Source organism: Macrobrachium nipponense, chromosome 30 (genome assembly GCF_015104395.2).
Source record: "Macrobrachium nipponense isolate FS-2020 chromosome 30, ASM1510439v2, whole genome shotgun sequence".
NCBI lineage: Eukaryota > Metazoa > Arthropoda > Malacostraca > Decapoda > Palaemonidae > Macrobrachium > Macrobrachium nipponense.
In genome coordinates this window covers 62,252,785-62,278,481 of record NC_087218.1, presented here as the reverse complement: position 1 = coordinate 62,278,481, position 25,697 = coordinate 62,252,785, and the positions used below count along the sequence as shown (strand labels likewise).

Here is a 25,697-nt window from a genome sequence, read left to right as displayed (position 1 = left end):
ACAAACCATGTGCATTGTAAGACAGCTTCTTCAGAAGCCACCTCCAACTTGTTTCTTTCATCAATCCACTGGGTATTCGTGATTGAGAATACACGCTCAACGTACAAAGTAAAAAGAAATTTTTATTATGATGAAAAAAAATCGGGACAGTAAGGGTGTCCCAGAAGGATCAGTGCAGGACAGGGGACAAAATGATTAAATTCGGGACATCTCCCAGAAAAACAGGACATCAGCAACTGTAATTATGAAAACAACCTAACAATTTTGGAGTCCATTATGATAAAAAAAAGATAGTTCCATCTTTAAATATACAATCCTCCTCTGTTTAGTTTTTTTTACAGTGTTTAGAATCTTACAGATATTTTGCTCATAGTTTTGATGTTTGGTATATTTTCCTGTTATAAGATGTTCTTAGACTATTTTCAAATATTCTACATTCTGATGTTCATTTAATTTGATTAAATATTGCATAATTTTTATGGATTATGCAGTTCTTGGCCTCAATATATACGTTTCAATCTTCATTGTAGCCCTGAGGATGCGACTATGAATATGTGAAACGTTGGCAAAATAAATGTATTTGAATCCAATGCCTATCCCTGTGGTTCCCCTAGTAGAGTTGCAGGTCCGTCTTCTAAGGATATATATAATATATATATATATATATATATATATATATATATATATATATATATATATATATGTATGCATGCATATATATATATATATATATATATATATATATATATATATATATATAAAGAGAGAGAGGTAGTGTAATTTGCGGTTCCCGGGCAAGGATGGACAACGGCCACTCTCCACTCGCTGTGCATCTATTGTCCTAGTTAATGAACTATGTACCTGGTAGTTAGACATCAATGGTAATCACAATTACAGTTAAGCAGAGGAATATGGCTAGTAACCTCATCTCAGCACCTCTGACAACCAAAAGACATAATTATGTGTACGTATTGACCAGGGCCGGATTAAGCTGGTGGGAGGCCTGGGTTCCACTCTGGTGGGAGGCCCCTTTTCCAACTCCAATTGCGTACACTACAAACTATAGTCTAATTACTCTAGTAGCCAAAATACAGTAATACTAATATGGTAGCAGGACAGTTTTATTAACGAAATACTATAAAGGGACTATTCTTCTGAAGTTATTAGTATGCATAAACACAAAATAAAATAAGCATAAGTTTTCTTACCATATTTTTTTTTACACATACAGTTACAATTATTTATATAAAAATAATAATGTAACTAACACATATAATTATAATAGCTCTTTCTTTCTCATGGAGTTATATGTATAGCCAGGATTACTTTCTCGACACCTTTCTTGATTTTTTGTATTGCAAATTCACTGATGATTTCGTTGAAGTCCAATTCAGGCAATATATCAGACTCGAGGCTCATTATAGTCAGATTTGCCAGACGTTTCTGTTTCGTGGATGTCCGTAATCTGTTTTCAGTTAATTTTGACTTTGAGAAAGAGCGCTCCTCACTGCAGTTTGACACCATCAAAACAAGGTATATTCGTAGGGGTATCTCTATGTTTGGGAAAGTGTCCTGCACACCCTTGTCCAATATAAGTCTATAAAGGAAAAGTGGAAAGATATTTCCAGGGTAAATCCCTCTAGAGCATCTTGGGAGATGAAGCAGATATTTCTGCTCTCATCTTTTTAAAGTGTATAAAGATTTTTAATAACACTTAGTTAATTATTTATATATCATATGATACAGAATTTTAAAGACATTAAATTATTTTTAACATATATTGCGCCATTCATTAAACTTCATATTTTTATTTTATTTATTAGTCATATCTGATTTGATGAATCATTTCTTTCACAAAGTCATTCATTCATTGATCAGAATTCAATTTATTTAACCTTCATTACGGCGCTGAATGGCCTTCTTGGCCTCAGTGCCTGGGCTTTAGCCAAGTATCACACATCCATCTATACAAGAAAAGCTCAGTACAGATATCTGTTGGCTCCTCATCTGTGAATATATTAGCAAATGTTACAAACTGGCACAGTTCCTCCTTTAATGTAATATCCAAGTCATCTGGATATGCCCTGACGAGTTGCTCTGCTGTGTCGTGAAGTTCGTCTGAAGAAAGCTTTTGCAGATGTCTAAAAAATGTCTAAAAAAACTAAATTGACTTGATATCTGCTTGTATGCATCCAGACGTTGGTCGAGAGAAGAGATAAACTGATCAATGTCAGGCAAGAAAGTTTGTGTTCTGTATTTTTCAGAAGGGCTGAGTTGTAATTCTTCTGCATAAGACGCACATTGCTGCGTTTCTGCCGAGATTCTGTCTGGTTTTAGTATGCTGAACCAGACTGAGACAGCTGTTCACCCTCTTTTTCATAGTCTTTCAAGCCAGTCAGTGATGCCACAGCAGTATTTAGATCAAGTTTTGCGGATTTCGCGCTCGGCTACCAATCCCGTGGTCCGAAGTTCAATTCTCGGTTCGGCCAACGCGGAACCAGAAGAATGTATTTCTGGTGATAGAAATTCGTTTCTCGATATAAAGTGGTTCGGATCCCACAATAAGCTGTAGGTCCCGTTGCTAGGTAACCAATTGGTCTCTAGCCACGTAAAAATATCTCATCCTTCGGACCAGCCCTAGGAGAGCTGTTAATCAGCTCAGTGGTCTGGTAAAACTAAGATATATACTTTTAACTTTTTGCGTGTTTTAGAGTTTTATTAGTTGCATCTGTTCTTTACAGAATATCATTCCAGAAAGTGGTGTCAATTCCTGTTTCAAGCTGATTCATCTGTTTCAAGTCCCTCTGCTTCACAGCCCACAAACCATTCTTCTTCAATGTCATTAACAATATTTTTAAGTACCTCCTTAATCTGCTCATAATCATGCTGAAATGCCCGGTTACAATACTAACCTTATTAAATTAAAAAATGTATTATTTTTATTGGTGGGTGGCAAGGGCATAGGCCCCTGCCCTCCCCCCCCCCCCTCCCCCCCCCCCTTAATCGGCCCTGGTTCTGACGCTATTCATCTCGGGGGGGAAGAGGGCCTCCCCCCCCCTTTTCTCTCTCTCTCTCTCTCTCTCTCTCTCTCTCTCTCTCTCTCTCTCTCTCTATATATATATATATAATATATATATATATATATATATATATATATATATATAATATATATCTTTGTGGGCACAATGGCTTGGAGGTATGAGTGGGTGAGATCACCATCTTGTAATTGTTTCTTATGCTAAATATTTCTCTGGTTCATATCGATCTTTCTTCCAATTGTCCGACTCATATTTGTGTCTGTTTTGATATTTTCCAAATTGTTTTCATGGTGTAGGCTGGCTTGTTAGGTTAAGTTATTTGTATTTGAATTCCTTCCGTAAACCGAGAACGAAAATGATCACTTGTTTTTTCTGTGCTTAAGTTGTACTGTAGAATACTTGCAACGAATGCAGTTGTCTTTTTCTGTGCCTAAGTTGTACTGTAGAATACTTGCAACGAATGCAGTTGTCTGTGAATGCTCACAGTTGACAGATGCGTGCTGTTGTTTTTGCGCTGAGTTGCGCAGTAGACTTATTCGGAAAGACTGGAGTGGCCTGTGCTCTTGATTCACAAACGTTGACTATTTTATAAATATGCTGTTTGTGGTTACATCGAAGAAATAGGTTATTCAAGAACTCTTCAGGAATGCAAATTCAGATCATTTTAGGGATTCTGGTTTCAGATTTGGTTGATAGGGGCGTGGCTGTAGAAGTCTGAAGGCCGAAAATATTTGCAGACAGCTTTTGGTTGAAAGGGCCAAATGTTCTGGGCCGTAGTAAGGTTCGATTTTAACAATTTGAAAGGAACCGTATGAAAGTAGAAATTCTCAGTTTGATTTCTAGAAAATGTTGATTGAAGGGACTTGGGCATAACAATTTGAAGCTTCGAAAACGGCATGGGCATAGAGACCCGAGACTTCGAGAGGGCGTGGATGCATAGGTTACCTGTGTTGATGCATCCTGTGGGCCGCTGTCGATGGCGTAACTTGGGTACGGGGCCACTAGGGCACTGGGGAACCTACCAGAACCAAGACCAGAGACGTCCGTGACGAAAATATGAATGATTTTTTTTCTCTCTCTCTCTCTCTCTCGTTTACTTTATCGACACACTTCGTCTCCGCTGCTCTGTTTAGTATGATATTTTGAACAAATTCTCTACAATAAAGATATTTGATTACAGAGTAATTGGGAAGAAGAATGAACAGGTTTGCCGAACGCAGATATTTGGGAACATGTTCTGAAAGTAATGAAAATGAGCGACAGCTTCGGAGAGCATTGTGGTCGACCTTGCGCTCAGACGCGTGTGTGGCACCATGCCTATTCTTGCCAAGTTTTACCACATGAAGGCAAATGCTTTTATTGACGTTATCACCAAAAGAATTTCGGGTATTAGAATAAACCGAGGACACTGTGGATAACAATTGATCTCAGGTGGATAGACAAGTGTGTGCATGCAGGTGAGAGGAAGCCAATAAATCGTTTAAAAAGTTCCGTTCCTGGCGACCCTCCTTCAAGAATCCTCTTGCAGCCAGAATCGTTTCCCACGGTGTCAGGTGCCCCGGAAAGAGCGTAAAGCGCCCCTGAAAGAGCGCGAGAGAGCTCTCACCTTGCAGAAGTATAGTATTAATTCCTTCATGTGGCCTTAAGTCAGCACTGATTATCGTCCGCCTGACGAGTTTTCTGACGGACAACTGCTTTTTTCATTCTTGCTGCTCTTTCTCTATTGACATGCCACCGTGGGAAACTGTTCTCGTTTAATTAGACCAACACTGAATTTTTTTTTTTTTCTATTACGGAACACATGCATGACGCCGACAACTAGATTAGAATTTGTGACCGTTTTGCATATATGTCCTCATTATTTCCCTAATGGAGTCTGTCGGAAAAAGTGATCATTAATTATCTTTTCGGAGAAGATCTCTGTAGAAATCGGCATTAGTGACTGCATAGGTAGGACGTCATTTAATCCTAATAAGCCTCTGGTTATTAAAAGGTGAAGATCCTAAGAATAAAATTACAATTTTAGGATGAAGAAAAAACGTGTCATTCAACCCTTAAATTATTTATTTCATATCTATTACATTAGAATCCATCACACTTACATCACAGATTAATACACTAGTGGAGTTGGGACCCCAGATCTGCCTAATAAATTATTTGAAATATAAAATCTATTTTAAGTAGAATGGCCCAAATTTATCAATAAAACTTCGAATAGTGTGTCATGCAAGAGAGAAAGCAATGTGAATGAATGTATATGCGTGCAGTTATATTGTATGAATGTGCGGAATCCTGAACAGAATTGCCAGCATGCAAATAAAATTCCCGAGGCCTTGTCGCCAAGGATCCTCGAAAAGGGTCTCTGTTGTGACACTTGGCAGATGTCGAGGAGAGGAGAACGCCTCGTGCATAACAACATTTCCACAACACTGAGACTTCCACTGCATTTTACCTGTGTTGTCCTCTACGCATCTACTGTCGCCAGTTGCTTATCGCCGTGTGACCGAAACGTTTTCGTTATTGTAATCAATAATAAGTGGGGACACCAGACCGATCTGCGACGTTCTGTAGACTATCGTTTATGATAGGAAATATTGCCAAGAAGAAAGAAAAAGAATCGAATAGTTTTAACTAAATGCTATACAAAGAGGAATGACATTTTAGTTACAGCATAGATTGGGCTGGTGAATGCTTCTGAAAGAAGTCTTGTGGATTTACTATAATGGTAGTGTCATGGTCATGCTGAAGTTGCCGATTCGCATACTTGAGTTTGTTAAGGGAGTAGAACTGTGATCTGCTGTTGAGGTACAAAAACGTTCGTATAAAAATATCGTTAGCCAGAGAGTAATACAAGGAGGGAAACTGAGCTTTTAATACAGCACATTTTGATTTATATCTTTGCACTATCAGACGGTATCTGAACGATAGCAATTAAGGAGCAAAAACAAAAATAAATAGACTGCTTCTAGAAGCAATGACTAGACGTTGACGTAAGACAACCTAACGGAGATGGAAAGTAAAACAAGGGAGAGAGGGAGTCGGAATGAAATAGGGCAAAGGGTAAAGAGAACGTTGAAAACAAGTGCATATGGGTGCAGCAGATTGAATCAGAACTTCATTCGTGTCCATTACTTTAAGAAAAAAGGACAAACAAACTGACAGAAGCCCGCCAAAGTTGTGGAAACATAATTTGCGCGTTTACGAAGTTGATTAGCGTTAGGGAAATCACCTCAAGTGCGCAGGTGAAGTCATGTACATCTGCGAGAGTAAAATAATGAAAAGACGAAAGGTAAAGAACTTGACACCCAGTCATGCAAGAGAGAAAGAGAGAGACCACACGAAAGTTTACAAGAAATGTACATTTACCTGATCAGCTTTCATGGTTCAATTGGCAGTTTAGTTTCTAAGTAAAGCATACACACTAAAATCTGGAATGTAATTTTGCCATATTGGTAGCATCGAAAGTAATTACTGCGATAAGAATGAATGCCTCTTGTTAAATACCAAAAAATTAGCAAAAGAAAATCAAATCCGCAAGTAAAAGTCAATTAGATTGGTGTCTGGCTCACTTGTTTTGACAGAACAAAAGACAGTTTTACGAGTTCAGCCTTGACACCATAGCTCATGCGGAACTGATCAGGTATGACAACTTGATTTGTGGGTCCTCTGTTTGTGGGTAGAGAATGCAGTAGCTGCTAACTTTTCCCTTAGATGTTATCCATGCAAAGAAGAAAGACCAAGAAGTTAGCAGCTTGTTTTCATGAGACAGTCAATTGAAGGAAATGAAGAAAGTGGATTGTGTGGGTATGGGTATGGCACAAAGATGTGGCAGGAGGGGTCCCTTAAAAATCACAGATAACACACCACCACGGGTTTGGCGAGGAGGTCGAGCGAGCTGTTGCCATCACAGTAATTCTCTCAGTAAAGATTGTCTTGTGAACTGAACAATATTATCTTTGTAACTATAACTGTGAACTGAATATCGTTTATGAAATCCTTGGTTTAAAATACAGAATGCACCAAAACATTGGTGTTATCTAAAATCATAAGGGATGACTTGGTAAATGACTGGTATAATTCAGGTGATCAATTTTAAAAGAGTTTTTGAAGTACAGGTACTGTAACTGATGTGATCAGACAATCTTTAGTAAGCTCTGTGGCTGCAGCAGGTCGCCCAATAACCTCTGTGAGGTAATGTGGTGCAGGTGCGGGTGCTGGGGCGTGCAGGTACAAGTGCAAGGTACAAGTGCAATAAAAAACACACGGTGCAAAGTGCAAAAAGTGCAGTGCAACACACACTGTGCTTAGCGGTGCCGGTTAGTTGGCCCTAGTTTGGTTAAGCGTATGATAACAAATAAAAAAATCAAATCAATAAGGTAAAAATGTCTTAATCAACACCTGAGGGATGGAAGACAAGTTTTTTTCGTCAAAGTAAAGAAGTCAACAGTATAAAAATATAATACTTGCACCAACACAGGTGCTCTGAGTTCTCTTCAGTTTGGTCCCTCACGTGACATTAAGACTTAATTTGTCCTAACAACAGAAATGAGATCAAGAACAGAAGAATTCTGTCCTTTAAGGTGCCTTTTCTGGTTCCTAATTTTTGTAATGTACAGATAATAAAAATATGTTCCGTTTCAGCTTTTTCAGGTTTAACATATCCTAAATAGACTTTTGAAGATTGCAGGTACAACAGTATTCATAACAGAACTGTCATTAGGAAAGTATTATGTCATCAAGAGTCTCTGGTAGACAGAAGTTCAAATCGTAGTGCAGTTTTCTTCCTTCAGATAATTTGGCTAGATTCTTATAGAAACAAGAACTCTAGTCCCATTGGAATCTTGCTTCGTTCATAAATCAAGCTATATGGTGATTAGCATTGTTATGGACAGAATTATCGCTAGAGTAAACTTTCCAAATAACTCAAGAATTAAAACTTTCATTTTTCTTTGTTACTGAAATAAGGTTAAGAGTTAACACTGACTGACGGTGGGACAAATTACTCCCAGACATGACTAGTGCCATGGCCTCCACATTGACTGTGAATCTGCTTCTGGAGGGGGTGGAGTGTTTGCCTTCTTCCTCTTGTGGATGTCTGGCGAACTGGATTTGGGAGGCCGTGGATTCGAGGACTTTGGAGCAATCATTTGGTGGTGACGATGAGCATTTTGACTGGAACAAGCAGCTGGGCTTAGCTCTTCCCTAAAGCAGCTGCTATTCCAAATCTGAGGTTTCAAAGGAGAAGCTGATCTTGAAGTTGTTGCTCTTTTAGGTGACAATCTTCCAGCTTCCTCTGCGGGCAGGGGAGAACTAGCTGTGCTCATTGATGACACTGGAGTACAAATGCCTGAGCTTATGTCACTATCTGAAACTTCGAGTGTTTCAGGCCCAAGAGCAGAGTCTTCACTGCTGGTCGATAGAGCTGGAGGCTGTACATATGTTGATGCAGGTGTTACATGATTTCGGTCAGAGGTGAGAATAGCAGTCAGAACTGGTGCTGAGGCTTGAAGGGCTGCGCTTGGACTTGATCGGATATTTTTGTTTTGTGTTGCCAACGGGAATGTGGTTGTCGCTGGAAGAACCAAAGCCAAATCTCCATTAGTTAGGCGAGTAGGCAGAATTTGCAGTCCATTGCTCTGTGGTTGTGGTTGAATTGGAGTGGGTATGTTCTGAGTTCGAGAAGTTGTTATTACTGCAAAATTTGGTTGTGCTCCAAGAGAATTCCCTGTATTTTCGTGAAAGCTGATGGGTTGTGTTGCCACATGTGAGATTGCTGTTGGTGCAGCAGTAGTAGCATTATTCACAACTAGTATTATAGGTGCTGGGTTTGGCATTACATTGATACTGTTCTGAACACAAGTAGCATTACTATTTACACTTGCTGCTACACTTGTGGCGAGAGAGTTCAAGTGAGTTAGCACCTTACTGTGAAGATCATGGGGGATGTCATTCATAGTGGCCAGATATTTTGTAACTTCTGCAGCGCACTGAGTGAAGCCAGCCCTGTACTTGGATATATCCTCACCTATAAACTGACCATTGCCCATCGTGCAGCCTGCTGCTGACTGTTGCCTGTGTAGCATTTGCAAATGGCGGACTGTCATCTCTAGAATGTCTGCCTTCTCCAGTTTGCTGTATTTTGCCGGCTGGTTAGGGAACGAGAGAATTGTTAAAGAACATGAATGGCAGATCATTCTTAGGTTTAATGTCATTCAGTATCTTGAAATAGTAAACATACTACATGTTAATGAAAGATTCCAAGTGGACGGAGCCACACATTACTTACATCTCTTTTCAGAGCCTCCAGCACCAGTGTCTTCAAGTCATTCAGGCATCTGTTGATTCTCTGCCTCCTTTTCTTCTCCATCATTGGTTTGTTGCTCTGTTAAAAAAGATAATAAAGAAATTACTCAATTTCCTTTTTGATATCTAGATTCTTTAAGGTCAATTACATGAATAGTCTTACAATGTTATCAACGCTTACTCAGTAATTATTTTGTTTTTTCACAAAGTGCCAACGTTAAAAAAACGAATATGCTTTCAGGAAGATGACGATTAAGGTCTTATTTACAGGATAAGGAAATTAGAAAACTCGGCACTAATAATTTCTGACTTCCATGAGGGGCTTTTGTTGAGTTTTCTTTAGAAAAGTCTGGCAGTTTTTATTTATTTACTCCTTGTGTCTCTTGAGGACTTCATATTTCTTATCTTTTCGCACCAATGATACGAAAACATTACCTCAGTGTTTCCGAGAGTCCAGTACCAGAGTGAAAGTTCACTTGTTGCATACAATGTTTGTAATGTCTTTCAGTCTGAGGAAATTATTCTGATAAAGCGTTTGGAAGTTTTACGTATTGTAGCACCGTTGACTAAGTAATGCAGTTTTCGTTGCATTTCAGTTGTGTACAGCTATATCAGTTCTTCAATCGCAAGGATGTTCTGTTTTTGCAAGTCACAATATTTGGCAGACTCGTTTGTAAGCTCCCACATTATTCCAGTAAGTAATTAATTATGCCTATTGTTCAACGTGCACTCATTCTTACTGCCGTTCCATAACAGTTTAATGACCACCTTTTAGTAGATTTGGACACAGTTCAGACCATCAGTTAACACTGTCTTCGTACAGAATATCATTTGGGATAGTTTTTATCGTGAATAAGATTTCAGGATGCAATCTATAATTCCTGGCGAATTTTCTAAATTTTCAGACTCGTAAGGTGGTCGTTTTCAGTGTTTGGTACAACGAGTCCTTGGTTCACATTGACATTTGCTTTAGGAGTTTACAAGCTTTTGGCTCTCGCAGTAATATGTGTGACCGCTGTATTATTGGTAGTATTAGTAGTAGCAGCTGTAGTAACATTTATTGTAAGATTCAGAGCTCGGTTTTTATGAGATTTTAATACCTCTTGCACACACGCTCTCTCTCTCTCTCTCTCTCTCTCTCCTCTCTCTCTCTCTCTCTGACGCACACACACATACACGCACAAAATGTATGTTGAAGCTGGTGCGGTATCCTACCCAAGAACGAAAATAAGCTAACCTGTCATTGTTAATTGTCAGTGGGAAATCTTGGTGGACCGATGTATTCGCTCAAAATCAATGAATTTGACTCGTAAGTATTAGAATAATCACGAAGAAAACATTTCCTTCAATAAGACGCTGTAATAAGATATACAAGGATATTTCCTAGATAGTGACCCCACGGGTTTTAACCCGGTATGTTTACTATAAGCCCGTTGAGGATTACCGTTAACAACTTAACAAAAGACTGTTGTAAATATTAGTCCTAGATAACGACCCGCCACCCCCCCCCCTTGAAAAAAAAAAAAAAAAAACCTTAGGGGCCATTATGTAGGAAAGGTCCAGATACAATGATAAGAAGAAACGGTAATGTACAGAAAATATAGCGAAGAATGACGTACGTTTGCCACGTGTATATATAGGAATTAACTGCGCTAGCCTTGTAGGTGTTATTCCGTAGAATGACTTGATAACGAAAGGGCATAATGGAGCAGAACTTTGTACCCCAAATGGGGTAGTTCAAAATCCCTGTCGTCCATGCGAGTGGAATAAAATATGGAAATCTGTGGCCGTGGTTTTCTAGATATTTAAAAATTTCGATCATCAAAATGTTCTCCGTAAAACCAAACACGCAAATTTTCGGGTAGGCACCGTAAGCTACCTAACAAGGAAAGCGAAACAAGCGGGAATTTCGATCTCAAAAAATCTTCTGTGGACACCGCGTAGAACTGAGGTACTGGGTAACCAGAGCAGCTGGAGCTAGTTTATAGGCAATGATTATTTAAAGGTTTAGAATGTCCGCCACTCTTAGAAGGAACTGGTTAGGCGAGTGCGTGCTCCAAGGTGAAGGATGAATACCGGGGCTCTCTTTAAAGCCTGAAAACGGAGCTCGGGGGCAGGTTTCGGTCTATGAGCTTCACTTGGGAGCGGAAGATGGCTGTTTCGGCAAGTTAGCTTTATTTTTACTTTAGGAATTTGCCGTTTTCAAGTCACCTGAACGCTGGTTTTAGATGTAATAATGTTTGTTTCAGATTGTTTATATGTTGGTTCCTAGATATAATTATTTAATTTGATTTAAGTTAGTTTTATTTGATTTTTTGTAGTGTTAGTTTAAAGCAGTTTAATGTTGGTTCAATGTTTACAGGCCAGCGTAATGTTTTCTAAGGTTTCCGAACTAATCACACAATGCATTTTAGAAATGTATAGTGTGCTAAGAATAACAAATTGAAGACAAAAAAGCCTCATTATTCAATGATGGTTCACGAAGGAAATAGAGGATCTTATTTTTAAAACTGCGCAGATTCTGTTGGGTTGTTTGTGAATTTGATGCCAAAGGGATAACAATGACTATCTCTATTTCAAGACAGTTTGTGCGTTTGTATTTCGTTTAGTTTAGAGGGCCTGTTTGTGTGCATTCATTTTTGTGTATGTTTATTTCATTCGTTATCGTTTTTGTTAAGTTTGGCTTTCAAGGTAATATGTTGCTTGACTGGCTGACAATTAAATGGTATTAAAGACAGTATTTAAGGTTGCAATTCTAATTCCTGATAGGAAACACGGATAGTGGAGAGCAAATCATTTATTGTTGCTGCAGTAAAGAAGGCTTGTGAAATGATATGCATACATGAAACCTCCTGTGTAGTCAAAAGTTTTTTTGTGAGTGGGTCGAACCTTCAAATCCAAGGAAATTTCCACAGACGAGAACATTTATTAATGGTTGGGTGCATACATGGTCACGCGTCTTCGTGTAAGTGAAGGGACCAGACGTAGCTCGAGGGACATGTTTTGATAATATATTCATCTCTCAGAGACAACTTTTGTTCCTGAGGACCGTAGTTTTTAAGAGCTGTCCTTTTACTGGACTGTTAGAAATGAAGAAAAATGGAACTGGGCAATTGACTATTACCAAATATTTTGCGCTAATCACCACACACACTGTTTTAATACTCAGAGTAACCTTACGGATGCATCCTTACAAGATTAATGCACACTGCATATACAGTTAACGCTTTTTTTCTATTTTCCATCGGCTTTACATTTTCGTTGACAAGCTGAACAGTTACTGACCTCCCAGAAGGAAAGAAGAGCCACAGCAATACTGGAATTTTGATTTGATACCTCGTAAGGCATCCACACTAAGGATGCTCACTCTGTATGCTTGCAAAATAATCCGCTGTGAATAAAATTCGATATTTGGCGTTGAATATTTTACTTCGTGATTGTGGATCTTACTAAGTATGAGAAACACATTGCTTAGTCCTTCTTCCTATACCCCTCTCTGAGGGTAATTAAAAGAATCGGAATCATCGGTGAACAAAAATCTTTCTTACAAAGATGGTACAGAAGGTGATATATATTGTTCACTTCTTTGCAAATATAGTATGTGCATGAAGATTTTTTCCCATTTCCTCGTCTTAAAATCCTTACTTGGATCTCTCTCTCTCTCTCTCTCTCTCTCTCTTCTCTCTCTCTCTCTCTTGTATCATCTTTTCCAAGTCTTACTAAGGCTTTCTTCATATTGCAGATGAAAAGCAGTAAAAGCAATAATTCATAAAGGGAAAAATGGTCTAGTCACGGCACTTAAAGGCATAACTGTGAACTTACTTTTGCTCTCGCACGCTTTTGACGAAGATTGTAAAATTGGAATAGACTTCGTTGGGTTGGTGAACTGTGTGTTTGTGTTATCTCCTGGTATATTGCGTCATTATAACCAAACTTGGCATGAGAGTAAAAGAGCAAAAACTAGGCAGGAGAGATTCGACGCAGTGCTTTGGAGTTCGTAGGTGCAAGTCATCTTTGAGTTACAGTACCCAAATCTGTAATACTCGAGTCTGCCGAGTCTTTTCCTCTTGCTGCCAGCCATTTGCGAAAGGTCTTGTATTTATGGTGCTGTCGTATTTTCGGGTAGCCGCAACGACAGAATCATGAGTCTCACATGTCCGTGTGTTTGAGTGGGTGTTCATGGAATAGAGAGAGAGAGAGAGAGAGAGAGAGAGATTCGCGAATTCCACAATCACGCCTCATAATTGAATCACAGTTTGTACGAAGATGCTCTGCACATAGCACATTCTTTCAACGTTACAGGAGTCACTTCTGCTGACTGTTTCGAAAGGCAAGTATTTTCATTCTTTTCTCTTTGCAAGACGATGAGGCTGTGCTTGTTCATTTGACAAGATGATCTAGGAAACAATAAATAAAATGATCACTCGGTATCCTCAGAGAGAGAGAGAGAGAGAGAGAGAGAGAGAGAGAGAGAGAGAGAGAGAGAGAGAAGAGGTCCACTATCGTTCTTGAGTTAGTTAGTTTATGAGGTGAAATGAGAACAACAAGAGATGGGAAGTTTGGAACTATGATGTTATAGAGACAGAGCGAGCGAGAGAGTAGTGGATTGGAGTAATGGAAATAACTGTACTGTATGTCAGATGTCCCATACGTGTAAGGATGAAAGGGGGGTCGGTGCCAAAAGATGCAGACGACCAGGTGAGGTTGGCGTTTTGTAAGTGGAAAGCTTCTTTCCACTCAGATTCTGACGTTGCTTCATTTTGTTTAGCGTTTTTTCAAGTTTGCTAGTAAACCTGAATTCGCCTAAGCCTGAGGATATGCCTTCTTATTCAGTCTTACTAGTAATAATTTAAATAATGATAATAATAATAATAGTAATAATAATGGCTTTGCTCATACAGCACGACTTAAATTTATTATTTGTCGTACGTGCGCGCCTTGGCTGATGTGATCATGAAGGGAAGTGGATAGCATTCTAATGAAGAAGTGAAAATACAGGTATCATTTCTGTGTAATTGTAGGACCGACCTGTCTGCATCCGATACAGGCCTGATAATGATCTGAAAATGATTGCTTTTGTCGCACTTCTTCGCACTTGTAACAAAGACGGCACACTGTTTCTGTCGTTTGTTGTAAGAAACAAAATGCGAAAATAGTACTAACCTTCTTGTTGATGTTGCATTCCGCCGGTGAGTTGCGGCGGTGGGCGTGTGGGTTGTTCATTTCGGGCGTCATGTCGCTAAGGGCGTCCTCCTCCTCGGCCTGGTCGTAAAGGTCTTCTTCGGGACTCAACACATCGGCGGCAAGGGCGTCTTGGTCTAGGTACTGTAGGCTTTTCGATCGGACCAAGACCTGTTGTTGTTGGTGAAGGCTTTGTCTTTGGTGCCGACTGTTGCTGCCCCGATGCTGCTGGTACTGACGGCCAGCGTCCGACCCCACCTGACTCGCAAACTCTACTGACGGCGATCTCTCCATGTTGGAGCTTCCCCCAGAGGAGGCCGATGTGGGAAGGCCGTGGACTTGGTAGAGGTAGTGGCAGAGAGGAGTAGAAAAAATTGGGAGGTAGGGGCGACTGGGGAACAGGAGGGTATTCAATGCTTGGAGCTTCGGGGAGGGAGACAAGGATGCCCAACAGATCAGGTTTTCCTAGATTTGTCGGGGTTCGGGATTTTGCTCCTGGTGGCTTGATGATACGTTTGATCTTGTCAGTCTGGGTGATAACCTCTGTCCAGGAACTTCATCGAACTGCAAAGGGCCAGCCGCTCTCTTTCTCTCTGCCTCTGTCTGCTGTCTCTCTGCAGAAAGCTCCTCTTGATTTCATTGACTGAAGGCGATTCGTTTCTGTTTTTTGAGGATTTTTTTCGTTTTCTTTAATAAATATGTGTCACCAGATGCAAAGGCTTACATTAGACTACGGCGTAACAGAAGACGTGAAGGAAGCAAGAGAAGATAATAGAACCAGTGCGTTAATTGGTGTTTTGGACTAGGAGGATCGCAGGTTCAGGAAGTCAAGATTGGTGGCTTCTGGTCACGGATCCCGCATTGCTTCCGTTACCATGGATGATTCTGGAATGAGAACAAGAGACGGGTAAGACACCTGTCGCTCTTATGTTGAATGAGAAACACTACCACTATCCTACAATCTGAAGAGTACGACTGTTATTAAATATGTAGTCACTTTTATCAGCCTCGAACACAATTGACACACATATGGCGTTAATCGAGTTTTCATTATGACCTGTAAATGATTATTTGCAGAAAATCGTTTATATCTTTTACATTTTTGTTTTATTGGCATAACATGCATTAACAATTTCAATCAAGACGAATGAGAGAAAAATAAGCACGGTTGTTAATGTTCTAAAAGCATAATTAGAAATTGAACTTTATAGTTATCTTGACTGCCTTTTGGGAGTCTTACAAGACTCAAAGAACCAAGGTAAAAGACAATAAACCTTGATCATTTATCATCTTTTTTTTTTCGGTAGAATTGACTTAATCTCGTTAATCCCAGTTAAAAAAGGGGAACTTTAACTTGAGGAAAGGACCTTGAGAATCACTATGCATTCCGCTCTTCTGTTTCCGGATTCCAACGCATCTCCCCAGTTGGTCTGTCATGTCAGTTATCTTACTGAAGGTCATTTCCACGTGGAGGTTTTACGAGATTTCGTCATTGAGGGACATTTAAAACATTAGGTGTGTGAATGATTTGTTAGAAAGGGTTCTTGCTGCTCAGTTTATTCCATCTCTCTCTCTCTCTCTCTCTCTCTCTCTCTCTCTAGCTCTCTCTCTCTCTCTCTCACAGAAAGCAGCCCGCAGTAAATCAATTGTTTATTGCTCTCAGGAATGGGGTCTGTTTCAAACTTTAAATTGTCTTAGCACAGTTCGTAAGAAATGAATGCTTAGGTATTCATCAGTGTATCAGAGTTTGTTTGCTTACATTTGTATATATACGTTATTATTCATGGGTTGCTTTCGCAGAAAGTAAAAATATAAGGAACAAACAAAGTTTATCGAACGAGGACAGAATAAGTCTCAGCACGAAGTATAAAACAAAACTCTAAGGAACTAATTTGATTCATATGAATGACTTTTTTTTCCTTGTGAAGTCTTATTCTGTTTCTTCTTCGTTAGCACAATACAGTGCATTATATAAGAATATATACATGTATATAGTGTGAATGTATTTATGTATGTATATACATATATGTATATACATATATGAATATACATATATCTATATATTATATATACATATATATACTCTCTTTTTTATTTTAATTTCTTTTATGTAGCTAATTTAAACATAAACGTCTGATATTTTTGGAGCTCCCTGGAAAGTCGTTGGCAGTAACTATCGGAGCAGTGCGTCTTGAAGGTACCGTCTTGAACACGTCAGGTTAAACTCTACGACAGAAGAGTCATATTCATCCCGATATACTTGCGGTAGTGATACCCGCATTTCTAGCTTTATCAGGTAGAATGTAGCAAGTTTGTTCTTAGGAGCTCTGGATTTGCAATATGACTGTTTTTAAGCTTGCTGTAGTGCGAGAAGCTATGGGCGTTGATGGCAATGGCCTCCTTGGTCTTCCTTACGTCTTGTCTGTACTCTGGTTCCTACGGTAGAGGGTCACTGATTTTTTTTTCTTTTCTTTTTGTAGCCGTTGTTAGGGTGGTTGTCGTGCCACTGATTCATAATTTCTCCGGTGACCTTCTCGATATTATTTCAATAGGTATTATCCACCAGCTGTTGGATGGCGTCCCATCTACTGTTAGGTGAGAGGGCGCGGCGCATGTAAGCGCCAGTGATGGACTTCAGGTAGCTGGTGAAATCAGGGGGCTCTAGCTGGCACAGCTAAGGCAGCGCCCGGAGTTTGCTGGTGCTGACTGGAAGCTGGTCGTTGCTCTTTTTCATTGGTCAAATGTCGACCAGCTGACACTTCAGAGTCATCCTTAAGTAGCTGATGGGCGTTCTTGTCTTGGTCTTCATAAAGATGTTGTCGAAGTACCCTCCGAAGTTCGATTCTCGGCTCTGCCAACGCGGAATCAGAGGAATTTATCTCTGGTGATAGAAATTCATTTCTCGATATAATGTGGCTCGGATCCCACAATAAGCTGCAGGTCCCGTTGCTAGGCAGGCGACCAATTGGTTCCTAGCCACGTAAAAATATCTAATCCTTCGGGCCAGCCCTATAGGAGAGCTGTTCATCAGTTCAGTGGTCTGGTAAAACTAAGAGATACTTATCTTTTCGAAGTACCTGCAGTAGAGTATGGAGCTGTCCGCTTATTTCAGGCTCCTGTCTCTATGTATCCCCTGAGGAAGTTCGTGAATAGCACCCCTCAAAGGTAGACCATTGCGCTGCCATTTATCTGTAGATTCGTCATGGCTTTGGGCTGAATAATCCTGATGGGTTCCGGCGCTTGGTCTTCAAGACCTAGTAAATTTCATAATCAATCAATCAGTCACGGCTTTGGGGCATCTGAACGTTGCCTGTGTGGTGCAGATGCCTATGAGAGTTCGCATAGTTTTCCAAAGGATGTTGGTGGGAAATCCTTGTCATGGGTGAAAGAGATGCCACTTTAAATGAATCTGCACAGAATACTAATACAGCGCTTTTCTTGTTGCTTTTTTTTTATCTACTCATTAGCATCGTACCTTGTGTTTCTGAAGTATTTTCCGGATAGGTATAACTAAGATAAGCCTATATAAAATTGTCTATTAATTTTATTGCTGATTTGCTCTTTCAAATGCGTGATTATTCTTTTGCAGTCCCTATATTATTATTCCTTGATTCATTAAGGGAGTTAGCAATGGTTACTAGTAGATGCTTAAACGCATCACTAGGCAAACTGGTTTATTCGGAATGTCGAGCGTGATCCATACAGTAGATCAGTGGTTCTTAAACTTTTAATTACCAAGCGCCCCCACCCCCCTCAAGAATTGGTCCTTCCCTCTATGCCCCCCTTTGCATTTATGAGTAAAATTCCCTCCCAGATTTAAAAGAAAAGAAAGAAAGAAAAAAGAAGAGAAAGAGAAGGGGTTTCGAGGATAGGGAGGAGGAAAATAATTACAAAACGTGGTATTAGATTGCAGGAAATTAACGTTAGGAGGCGATACTTTTGCATTTGTTCACAAACTTCTGAATATGAGTATCTCACTTGTTAAGAGAATTACGAATATAATTAGAGAACCTAAAATTTTTCCATAGGGCTCGCGCTTCCCCCAGAAATTGCTGACATCCCGCTGGGAGGGGCGCCCCCTAGTTTAAGAACCACTGTATTAGAACAATGGACTGGGACAGTTTAGAAAAACCTTCGGTCAGTTATTACAAAGCGTAATAAAACGGCTGAAAACCCATCCTGAATGATGTCTCATGATGAGATCGTTTAAAGTTTCACAGAAACTTAGTTCCTTGCTGGACGAGTGGTTTTCGCGCTCGACTGCTAATCCAGTGGTCCAAAGTTCGATTCCCGGCTCTGCCAACGCGGAAGCAGAGAAATTTATTTCTGGTGATTGAAATTCATTTCTCGATATAGTGTGGTTCGGATCCCACAATAAACTGTAGGTCCCGTTGCTAGGTGACCAATTGATTCCTAGCCACGTAAAAATATCTAATCCTTCGGGCCAGCCCTAGGAGAGCTGTTAATCAGCTCAGTGGTCTGGTAAAACTAAGATATACTTAACTTAACTTCCCAGAAACTTGAATAAAACGAACGTCATAGACAGACGTCTCTGCGTCGTCTAGCAAAATGAAAAGCAAATGAAAGTGAAAGTAAACAACGGAATTCCTGGCTGATGTTTTCTGAGGCGATGGGGTATCAGGGACAGGTATTTAGGTGTCTCGTAGGTCGGGAATAGGCCGTAGTCGTCAGGGGTCGATCCGGTATTTCTTACGTTTTTCTTCTTTTTTGGTTTTTCCTATAGGCGTTTAGTACAGGTTTCAGCCACCTCGTTTGGCAATCATCGGGACGGGGTCGCTAAGAGCAATGGTCTGTTCTGGTTGTGTTGTTGTTGTTGTTGTTGTATTGAGCCAACACTTCTTGTTGGCACGGGCCTTTCCCTTGTTCGGCCATTGGAATATACTGTTCCGGATGGATTCGCGCTGTTTATTGCATTCGAGGGTTTGAGGAGATAGGTACCTCACTTTTCATTGGGCAATACCCGTGGCGTCACGAGCGATGTCATCAGAAGCCGCCCCCCTGATGACATCGCTCGTGACGCCACAGGTATTGCCCAATGAAAATGAGGTACCTATCTCCTCAAGGCACTTGAATGCAATAAATAGCGCAAATCCATCCGACACAGACCATTGCACTTAGCGATCCCGTCCCGATGATGGCCAAACGAGGTGGCTGAAACATGTAGACGCCTACAGGAAAAACGAAAAAAGAAGAAAAAACGTAAGAAATACCGGATCGACCGCTGACGACTACGGCCCATTCCCGACCTACGAGACACCTAAATACCTGTTGCCGACCCCCAGCCTGGCACTGATACCCCATCGCCTCTGATAACACCAGCCAGGAATTCCGTTGACGACCTACGATGAATATTGGACAGCTGCTTAGTAATGCCAGCGTGCCAGAAAGACAAATCATAAGGAGAATTGAAAGAATTTTGTATAAAATCAATTCTGTGAAGTCTGCCATTATTTTTAAGAAAATATTATTATTATTATTATTATTATTATTATTATTATTATTATTATTATTATTATTATTATTATTATTATTATTATTATTATTATTATTCATAATAAGGATAAGATCTTTGGATTATGCTTATGAGCTTATTAAGTTGTTAAAGCGAGATTCCATGAAACCCAATGTTTCAGTGAGATAATGAGATAAGTCGAGGGGTGTGAAGATGGAAATGACAAATCAAGGGAGACGAACAGAAGCATTGGTACTTGAGCATATTTAAACGAAGGTTGACGTTTTAGTCTTTCTCTCTCTCTCCTTCTTCTCTCTCTCTCTCTTCTCTTCTCTCTCTATCCTCTCTCTCTCTCTCTCTCTCTCTCGTCTCTCTCTCTCTCTCTCTCTCTCTCTCTCTCTCTATCCTGTATATACTCTGTGGAAGGTAGGGGTCCAAGTGTCGCTAAAAATAACGTATGTTATAATATTGAACATGATCCATTATTTTTCCCATCATTTTGTGAATTTTCGCCGCTTGCAATCGCCCAGAGTACTATCTGAAAATCAGATCGTTAGCACATCACCGTGATTCTTATACTACATACGTCGAGCTACAAATGTCCTTTAATATCCAATTCCGAAATAGAGCGACTTAGATATTAAAGGACATTTGTAGCTTAATGCGTATAGTATATATATATTATATATATATATATATATATATATATCTATATACATACATACATACATACACACACATATGTATGTGATATATATATATATGTTATATATATATATTATAATATGTAATATATATATATAGATATATATATATATTATATCAAAACAGATAACACTGGCCAGTGATTACCAACCTTACTTCACCAGAGTTCGATGCAAGAGAGAAGTGATGCTTTTTGGTCCATTTCATGGAACATCCAGTTTGTCTGTGCTTACCTAATCAGTTCAGTTCAGAATGAAGTGGTTATTCGGATGCGGTGGGATGCAGTCAAAGCCGAGAAAGACATGGTTAGCAACTTTATCCCAGGGAGATTTGCTGAGAATTGGAGGACCCGTTTTGGACCCCTTCTAACATGAAAAAAAAATTGAACAGAGGTTTACCGTTATTCAGCTTGAGCATACTTGCAAATGGAGCTTGGCAAAATGTATGACCTTTTTAAGAGAGTTCCCAAGGAAAAGGACGTCATAATTCAAAAAAGGGAGAAAGTGACCCTGGAATTGAAAGTAGGATACGTGACATAGCACCAAAAAATGATCTGGGAAAATCTACGACAACCCAGTTTCTGGAAAAAAAATGAACGAAGGCCAAGACAGGGACGAAGGGCACTTTAATAAAAGTAGAACTGCAGCATTTCATTATGAAAGATCAAGAAGGGACCAGACGCCCCAGAAATTCTCGAGTGATGGGCCAAGATACCCGGCCAGATCTCGCTCTCCGTGTCACTATCGCGAGATGGCCTTCAAGATCGATCAATGAAGGCAAATTCCGGTCGGTGTGACCGCTAACGAGATCTTCGCCTCGATCTTGGCTGGACGTCTGAGCACTTGACCCGCATATGGGTTGTTTATGAGTAAGGGCCAAACTGGGATAAACCGAGTTAATCTGAATTAAGGGGATTAATTGAAATTTGCCCTAAAATTTTAACTTGTCAAGATCTAAACAGGAAAAACCAACATTCCAGTTCTCTCTCTCTCTCTCTCTCTCTCTCTCTCTCTCTCTCTCTCTCTCTCTCTCAAGACCTAAACAGGAAAAGCCAACATTCCAATTTCTCTCTCTCTCTCTCTCTCTCTCTCTCTCTCTCTCTCTCTCTCTCTCTCTCTCTCTCAAAATCTAAACAGGAAAAACCAACATTCCAGTTTCTCTCTCTCTCTCTCTCTCTGTATCTCATATACCACAATAATACTATTACAGCCTCGTGATAGTAGTTAGGCAATGGCAACGTAGATGGAAATTATAACAAGGTTAGAAATAAATGAACACTTCTCATAGAGTAATTGCTGAAACAGAGTAGTGCGCATCAACAAACGAACAAACAAACAGACTGGGAAAGATTCATATTATCAAGGTCAAAAAATGCATTTTTCTGAATGCAAATGCTGGTCAACAGACAGAACAGGAGCGCTCACAAACGCATGTGGATGTCAATGTAAACACACTCGAACAAAATATTTATAAATAAAAAAAAAACCGCATACCGCCAGATTATGCGATTAAACACTGTCGTACTTCTTGGGGGAGAATCCTTATTTGTGTGAAAATTAGCAGGCACCTCAGATTTCCGGTGTTCCTGACAGATCAGGATGTCGGACAGGACAAGCATCGTAATGTATAGCCCTTCCGAGCTAAGTTCATTCATTCGGTCTAGTCCCTCATCATTATTATTATTATTGTAATTATTATTATTGTTGTTGTTGTTGTTGTTGTTGTTATTGTTGTTGAAGAGGCCCAAAAGACACGTTTGTCCAAATACGGAACAAATTCAAACCCGAACACATAAACGTATAGAAAAATATTTTGAAAAAAAAAGAATGTTTATTTGAAATAAGGAATAACTTTCGAATTCGCACTAACCACTGAGACTTTATATTATATATTAACGAACTAGATACATAACTGAAAGTGTAAAGAAGATCGAAGTAAACTATGTTAAACAGGGATTAAAAAGAGAGAGAGAGAGAGAGAGAGAGAAAAAAAAGTTCCAATCCTGAGCGAAATTACGCAACGAAAACGCAAAAGAGTCGTCGTAGTAACCGAGAAAGATGAAATTCGCCCATGAAGGAGGGTATGTTAGAAAAACCAAGAAAACAATGTCCAAATCTTGAAGGTTCTGACAGGAATTTCTTAATAATCATTCATAATTCAAGGTCATGGACACACCAGTTTTTGTCATCAAAACGTTTTCGCAAAATGTCCAACTTGTCAGATGACTAAGCGTTAAAATCCTCGTGTTGTGAGCGCCTCAGTGGCGTGATCGATATGGTGTTGGCGTACAACCTCGGTGGCCGCGAGTTCGATTCGCGAGCATTCCATTGAGGGGTCAGAGATGTGTATTTCTGGTGATAGAAGTTCACTCTCGACGTGGTTCTGAAGTCACGTAAAGCCGTTGGTCCCGTTGCTGAATAACCACTGGTTCCATGCAACGTAAAAATACCATACAATAAAACCCTCGTGTTGTGTTTGTTGTTGTTGTTGTTTATCTAGTTGGCTTTATGCCAGCACGAGCTGTTTCTGTTAATTTCACTGGTGTTAAAGTTCCTGGGACTGTCTGTTTCGACAATGCTGCCAAACAACTAAAGTGAACGAATAGCCTATCATTGGATGTATTAAGGCCATGTCTGTGAGTTTTCTACTAGCTAGGTAGAGAAAATGTGATAAAGATTCGTTTCATAATTGTTATGTAGGAACACATTTGCTCCCACTTTATAAATATATATATATATATATATATATATATATATATATATATATATATATATATATATATATATAAATGCCATTAAAAAGTACCAAAAGTACATATTCTGAGTCACAGATTCCTCTCTTATGAAGCGATTTCCTTATCAACAGGACTCTACTTTTCATTTTGTTGTAATTTTCTTCACTGCACTTTTCTTTTTTTCTTTTGTATTTTCAAGCAAATGAAGCTGACCTGTTCGCCAACTTCAAAACGCAAAGCTTCTGAGCCAGACATTGTAGTAGAGATAGTGTATATTATTATTATTATTATTGTTATTATTATTATTATTATTATTATTATTATTAGTGTACCTACAACGTCATAAATGCCAGTAATATACAATAGGCTTAGTGACGACAAGTTTCGACGATAGGGACGTTACGTACCATCCCTAAGGTCGAGCTAAGTATTCTTCATTCTTTAGTACCTATGAAGCCGCCATTGATGGGGTAGGTTGGCCCTAGGCTAGACGATGGCAAGTACTAACATGGAGTTTTTTCCCTTAGATTTTGTTACACAGAACACTACGTGGATATGAATTGCATTTTTTATTATTTTAGGGAGAATGTTGCATCCCTGCTTGGTCCAAAGTACTTTAGAAAAAAAAAAAACTGATTTGAAAAAGATACTCTTGTTGAAGAGGTCAGCCAAGTTTTTGGGAACGTCGCCGTTCTTCCGTTTCCTAATATAGTCTTAATTGCACAACTTGGAGCCATTTTCGAGCCCAAGCATGAACGGAAAAAGGATATAATGGGGATGAAATTATATAAAGTAATGCCGAAGAGAGAGCTCACATTTTATGTTCATGTACAATTAAGCGATTGTATCTTTGCACACATATGCTTTATATATATATATATATATATGTATATATATATATATATATATATATATATATATATATATATATATATATATAATATATATATATATATATATATATATAGTGTGTGTGTATATGTGTGTAGCATTCATGTAGTATATATATATATATATATATATATATATATATATATATATTCATATATATATATTATATAGTATTGTGTGTGTGTGTGTACATTCATGTAGTATGTACATTTATATGTATATGTTAACATATACATATACATTACATATATATATATATATATATATATATATATATATATATATATATATATATACACATATATGTATATGAAATGTTTGTGTCAATGTAAGATCAGGTCTGTATTACGCATGCATGCATATGCTATAGGTAAGTATAAATGTATATATGGTGTAGGTAGAGGCGCCTGAGTATACATACTACGTACGTAGGCAGGCAGGCAGGCAGGCAGGCAGGCAGAGCTTGCGTATGCGTGGCGAACTGTGGGTAGAGGAGGCCTCCGACATAGGAGTCGGTGGGACAGACAGAGTATGAGTGAGAGCTGCTGTCTGAGGGATACTGTCTTTTATGTAATATTATTATTCTTCTCGAGGCCACAACCACATGCACATGCTGGACCTTACAGTTCCAGCTGGCCTCCTAAGATGATCTTTTTTTATGAGTTTCTACTTTGGCAGCTGTTAATATGCGCGTGCTTGAGCGCGCGCAGGTGGCATCAGCGAATCACTGAGTCAGAGACGGAGAGGCAGGTGACACATCTCCTAACAAGAAATGGAAACCAACACCTGCCTCGTTCTCTTCCTCCTCCTCCTCCTCCTCCTCCTCCTCCTTCTCTTGTATCTTGGCCTTTCTTGCCCAGCTGCCCATACCTGAGACTCGTAGAGGAATGCCTCTGGGTACGATATGGTCGCCAGTTTCTTTGTAGAGTTATCTATCGGTTTCGTATAACGATTTTATGGTGCTGGCCGGAACTTGTTGCTGTCTAAGGATGGACACCAACAAGTATGAAATAAAATGTTTATCCTTCTTGCGAAAAGGTCGTATTTTTTCCTGAAAAGGAACAGTCGTGGTGCCATTTCCAACGTTGGCACACTCTTCGTCTCTACGATCCATCCAATAAATTATGCTTTTCATCTGTGGTGCATATTATTTCAAACACTTGAGATATAGAGATATAACCGTTAAAGAACAGAAGAAGACTAAAACTAGAACTCTGTAGAACTGAGGATGACAACTAACCATGGTTCGAGTGGGGTCCTTTCTCTCTCTCTCTTTGAGGCCTCACACACCAACCCAACCAACCCAGCCCGCGTCCCAAATGATACTGAAGAACCGTCAACCGCCCGGCCAAACATCTTACCTTCTTCGTCT

The 25,697-nt window shown here is 39.4% G+C and overlaps 1 protein-coding gene across 1 annotated transcript; it reads right to left on the bottom strand.

The window, feature by feature from the left end:
• Positions 1-5,084: 5,084 nt before the first annotated feature.
• On the bottom strand, positions 5,085-25,697 carry LOC135202571 (protein hairy-like). The gene is made up of 4 exons (XM_064232069.1): positions 25,566-25,697; positions 14,505-15,407; positions 9,325-9,420; positions 5,085-9,184 (listed from the first exon to the last, which is right to left on the bottom strand). Exons 2-4 carry the CDS (start codon positions 14,814-14,816, stop codon positions 8,054-8,056), a joined length of 1,539 nt encoding a protein of 512 aa, XP_064088139.1. The 5' UTR covers positions 14,817-15,407; positions 25,566-25,697; the 3' UTR covers positions 5,085-8,053.

What these genes read in the sequence shown, in the direction of transcription:
- LOC135202571 (XM_064232069.1), bottom strand. Translation starts at nt 14,816, where the DNA reads ATGGAGAGATCGCCGTCAGTAGAGTTTGCGAGTCAGGTGGGGTCGGAC. An exon ending in AATGCAACATCAACAAGAAG is followed by an intron (nt 9,421 to 14,504) that starts GTTAGTACTATT and finishes CTTTTTTAACAG; the next exon opens with AGCAACAAACCAATGATGGA. An exon ending in TGGAGGCTCTGAAAAGAGAT is followed by an intron (nt 9,185 to 9,324) that starts GTAAGTAATGTG and finishes TTCCCTAACCAG; the next exon opens with CCGGCAAAATACAGCAAACT.